Genomic DNA, 5898 nt, shown 5'->3' with positions numbered 1-5898 from the left:
CCATTTCTACTACGCTAAAATCTCTATCATTTGGTAAAAACGAATGCCCTGATATTAAAAACTTGTGATCTATGATTTCCAGATTATCTTTAACCGTTTGGACAGTTTTCAGCCATATTAAACATATTTTAATTTAAGTATGAATGGACTTAGGTCATTTTCAAAATAAACGGCTGAATTATTGAACTAACTCTGAAATTTTATGTGTCTAAATTGAGATGAAATAAATTGAAGTTGTACATGCAAACACGGGCAACCGGAAACAATTGACAAATGGACTTAGGCCACTTTTAAAATAAACGGGTCATTTAATATTTTCAGTTTTAGCTCAGCATTTTCATTAAGAATTTTTCAAAGGGTTATGATGTTATATCAATTAATTACCTAATCCATTACTAACGATACTCACTTACCAATCGACTACTGTTCACTGTCTTAGGGAAAAAACTTTATATTTATATTTATATTTTAATAAAGCTGTGCAACCTAACTTCATTGGACTGCTAGGCACACAGCATACTTATTTTAGTCTAATCAAACAATATTTTTAACCTAACGATAAATTGGCCTATACAAGTATACTACAATAATTACAAGCATTAGTAGTATACAACATTAGAAAATGACTTTTTTTCCATTCTTTTCTTCTTTTTTTTTTTTGTTTCATCTCTTCGGTTCTTTTATTTTTTTTTCTGCTTTTTTTCCCTCCTTTTTCTCTTTTTTTTCTTTTCCATCCCTTCTTTTTCCATTTCATATTTTGGTTTTCCTAGTTTCTAACCTTGCATCAATTTATTTTAACAAATATATGGAAACCTATACACCTACGAAGATAAACGTTATCACCTACATTATAGTACATTCAACTATCTTTGTTCTGAGTGCTAATAACCATCTATACGTCTTATAATAATATTCTTTATTTATTCTAGGATTGATCCCTTAGAATAATATACAGGCGTCAAAATTGGGCGCTAGATCTTTAAAGTAAAATACAAAATAAAATGAAATTAAAATATAATAAAATAATGAATTAGAAAAAATAAAAATGAGCAACAATAATTAACAAAATATATAAAATAGGAATAAAACTAATAAAATAAAACCATATGTCATTTCATTAAACATAAGATGACTAACACTTCTGATAATAAATAAAAATAATAAATGAAAGGTACAATCCCTGCTAATATACATACATACCAGTATGAACGAAATTCTGAAACAAAAATACAGAGAATATATAAACCTTATCTGAAACTTTTTATTGTTATTCTTCCGGAATTGGGTGGGCAAAAGGTAGTCAAAGATACGTGATTTGAAGATTGGAAGGGCATTAGAACTACGAATAAAGTAGGGAATAGAATTCTATTGGAAGAGGAACGGATAAGGATATAAACCAAACTATTATTCCCTCTTACTATGATTATATATAAACTATGATTATATATAAACCAAACTACGATTCCTGGGTTAGATACATACAAACTCAGTCTTCCCATTGAAGTTCAAGGCACAAAGTAAATTCTTAATCTGTCTTTTTAATTAGTAGTAGCCTGTAGCTATTTTGAATTAATAAATATTCTTAATAATTATCCGTGTTTTTACGTAGCTACGTAAGTACGTACACGAGTCGTACATCTATATTTCAGTACAAGGTGTACTCAGCGAGTTATTGATAAATTACCAAAAAGAAAGTTATATTATTCTTTCATCATAAATTTTCCTGGCCCCAACAAAAAAAAAACGCGGAAGTGAAATATTGAAATCAAATAATGAGTCTTACTGTACATTTTTTATAACATTTTTTCATATTTTCGAACAAAAAATACAATGACATATACATTGAAATTGATAAAAAGTTAAATTATATTTTAAGTTAGTAAAAATCTATTTTGAACAAGTATCAGAAAATGAAATTTTGTAGGTACCGCATGTACGGAATACTGCTATCAAAAATTTATTTTCTTCATGAACCTATATCTCGAAAACTTAATAAGAGATTTAAAAAATAAAAAATTGTTTTGAACATATAATTTTCTTATCTACTCATACCTCGTTGGAATGCACCTTATGCTGAAACAGAGTGTATAAACATAGTATGCATTCCACACCCCTTCTTCTCCCTTTGACTACGCCTATGTAAGTCTACCGTGACACACTTTTAAGACAAAAAGTAGATATTTTGTACCGAATAGTTACAACTGTACTAGACAAATGGTCTAAACTTTCTAACATTCCTAACACTATCCTCACCACGTATGCCGATGACACGTGTGCTCACAGTTAATAATAACCCTTTAATTGCATCCCAAACTCTCCAGTCCCATATCACAGCCCTGGAAGAATGGTGCCGAAATTGGAGAGTAAAAATAAATCACATCAAATCACCTTACCCTTCGTCGTAAACCTGCCGACTGCCCTACAGTATGCTTTAATAATGTTTCTCTTACCCCTGTAAAACAGATTCGCTACCTTGGACTACATCTTGACAAACGACTAACTTGGAATTCTCACACAAGACTGAAAAGACAGGAAACTGCACGTCGATCGTTATATAAACTTTCAATTCATTACAAAATACTGATCTACATGAGAATAATAAGGCCTATCTGGACATACGGAGTTGAGCTTTGGAGCTCCACTAAACCTTCGAATTCCTCTCGTATCCAATCCTTATAATCCAAAATCCTTCGTAAAATCCTCAATGCTCCTTACTTTGTCCCAAATAAAATCATCCATAAAGACCCTTATATTTTATATGTAAAAGATCTGGCCCGAACCAGATATCAATCCTTCCATTTTAAACTCCCTAACCTCCTAAAACCACTAATTTCTATGTTTGCTTCCTCTTTCGGTTCTGAAATTCGTCTGAGACGCCTGAAAAGAAGATGGCCTCGAGCCATTCTAATTTAAATATTATTAGAGTGCTACCAATGGGTAGTTTCTTTACATGCGTGTGCCTTATTATTATGATTTTATATCAAATTTACTAATATATTTTTATGTTATTACAGTTATAAATATTCTGTAAGAATTACATATTATTATTATTTTTTATTAATAGATACATTTAATTGAATACATATTTGCAGGCTTATCCGGATGTTGGAGGAGACCTAGGAGGGTGTGAAGAGCATGCATACAGTGCCCTTGAAGATTTTTTCGATAGGACTTTATCACCGATAGACTACACGGAATGGGAAACAGGCTCTATCTACTTCAGCTTTCGAAACTGAAACTTCATATAAATGTCTTTTTATGATTATGTTAATTGTACAATTCTATATTAATGCTTCTGCCTTCGTCGTTTTAAAATTTGAGTTTAGATTACTTTTCGTTTCCAACTTTATATAATATTGGTTTTAGAAAAAAAAAATTTTAGTAACTGCATGATATAAGCTTATATATGATATTCATTGTGATTTACTAGCTCAAGGAAACTGCATCCAGCTTAAGTGAGAAATGTTTCGTCCGTAAATAAAACCGGAACCGTACCTCGTCATAACTAATTATATAGAAATAATTTATGATGGATATTAAATTAATTTATAAATTTTTTCAATAAATAAAAATCTATTTCCTCTTACCTAACATCATTGCATCGAGTCAATGAATACCGGCTAATTAAGAATTTTTCATTCAACTACATGCACCTATGAAAGGACAATGGATTTAGTATATATACCATTCAATCGAATTTTCATATTTTACAAACGATTGCATTATTTTTCATTCATTTCTACGAACTAATAAACATCGTTTTAAAAATCGAACATCGAAAATTCGAAAAAACGATTTTTTTTCTTAAGTAAATATGCAAGTTAAGAAGCTGTTAGAATTCTTCTATGTGACTGTAAACCTAAGAAAATTTATATCGTAATTATAAAATCAAACATCTTAAACCCGTTTAACCGAATCAGAAAAAAATTAATATAAGAACTGGAACAAGAGAGCATTTAAGTGTTAAAAAAAATTAGGCAAGATTTTTGAAAATTCAAACAATGAAAAGCAAAATTATTGGTCCGTCCAAAAATGCGAATTGGAAATTCCGAAAAAATCTACCTTGTTGTAGACTAAATTTTATTTAAGAATACTTAGTTTTCCCAAAATTTTTATAACTCTTTAAAATGTTATATCGAGATATTGTTCAGCGTAACACTGGCGAAAAAGACTTAAAAAAAATTTCCATTACCAGAATTAAAAGGCGATCGCGATATTGGATGTCACAGGGAATAGCTAAATGAAATGTTTATCTTTCCAATTCGGTATAATAAAACAAAAAAAATCCAACACTAAAAAGCACTATTCCAGATGAAAATTTTGAAATTCTCCCGTCCGAAAGAGGTTTCATATATTATTTGCATTTAATAAACAACACTTTACGGCATCGATTGATTGTAAACGTGTCAGGTAATATAAAATAAGTTTCATATAATTTATATTTTCATCATAATACATTATTATGGATTTAACTTTAGAAATCAGGAAGTAGTAAGCTCTAGCGAAGGGAATCACTTTAAAAAATGTCTTTGTCAACATCAATACATATATAAAATGTTTTCTTTGTAAAATCTGACAATCCATATTTAAAAAAATGGTTTTCAAAACTAATTAAGGTGGAGCTAGTATGGCATTAAGCGGCATCGAAAAACAAATTTTATATCTCAAGATTAAAGTGAATTTTGCATATGGCTAAATCATAATAATCATTGGTTAATGATTTGAAATCTATACAATATATATAAACCCTTATGTGAAACTATATCTGCTATCGGTTTTGCGGTTACTCTATAGCCTACCCCGTGTCCATTTATAAGTTAGTTGTATCAATAGGATATTGATGATAAAAGCTTTAATAATTTTAACAATAACATAAAAATTGGGGGAGGGAGAGGGCAAGAAATATATACGTTGAAGTAGAGACAGATATACGGGGCTCTCTCCCCCCTCCCCCAGTATTTAATGCCAAATGATATTTCTAAATTTATATATATTTCTATATATCTAGATATATAAAGATATATATGTCTAGATAAATTTCTAATATTTAAAAAAAATATTTAGTTCGAAATTTAACTTCTGATTAATTTTACTATATCTGTATCCGTATTTAACCGTCTCCTTTCTATCACAATCACAAATAGGGGCTCACCAAATGATGTCAATAAAAAATCAAATAGTGTTCACTAGCCCCAATATAAAAAAATCCGGTGATTTCTTTTTTTGAGGATAAATACATGTTTTATTCAAGAAAAATAAATGTTTCATTCAATCTAAATCATCTTCCTAAAAAAAGTTATGAAAGAATACCAGTATGTCGATACAACTTTGAGACATAATGTGAACATACATGAAACAAATTGTTTGAATCGGTAGATGAAAATTGTAAACAAATTCGCCATTCCTTCAACAAAGTCTAATTAAATGACGTTGTGATATTATAACTCAACTATTGCAATAAAAGTACCATCATACTCTTCCGATACTTTACAATTACAAAAAAAAAAAATAGAAGTTAATAGACGGAAAGTAAGGATGGATAGCTGTAGAGGTGGACAAAATAATATGATCCTCTCGATATTATCGAAAAACAATACCGATATATCGAATAAAAAGTATCGATACAAATACCACAAGTATTGATTTCACACACGGACTATGTTAAGATATTAATGCAGAAAGTTAAAATTAATTCTAACATCTTTGGCCAGTAAGGACCACGCGAATATCATTTAAGATTCATCCTAACATCTTCCACCTTCCTTCTACTCCGTTACACTGGACTGTTCCTCCCGCTCTTTCTCAGTCCATTTTCTTCCACGTCTCTCCTTCTTTCCTATAAGAACCCCAACCTCTTTTAATTTATTCCCAAAATGCTCTCTATCCTAGCAGTCTTCA

The 5898-nt window shown here is 30.0% G+C and overlaps 1 protein-coding gene across 1 annotated transcript in view; it reads left to right on the top strand.

Annotated features, from left to right (window-relative positions):
• The window catches only part of LOC106683925 (inactive dipeptidyl peptidase 10), a gene marked incomplete at its 5' end in the record, with an annotated part of 79438 nt that extends 73924 nt beyond the window's left edge, over positions 1–5514 (top strand). The window contains 1 exon segment of the mRNA XM_067053083.1: positions 3093–5514. Coding sequence (XP_066909184.1) covers positions 3093–3236 — 144 coding nt within the window.
• Between the last annotated feature and the right edge of the window lie 384 nt (positions 5515–5898).

This window comes from Halyomorpha halys, unplaced genomic scaffold, assembly GCF_000696795.3.
Source record: "Halyomorpha halys isolate HHAL.00 unplaced genomic scaffold, Hhal_1.1 Scaffold529.1, whole genome shotgun sequence".
Lineage (NCBI taxonomy): Eukaryota > Metazoa > Arthropoda > Insecta > Hemiptera > Pentatomidae > Halyomorpha > Halyomorpha halys.
Note: the sequence above shows the minus strand (reverse complement) of the source record. Positions and strands in the feature narration are given on the sequence as shown.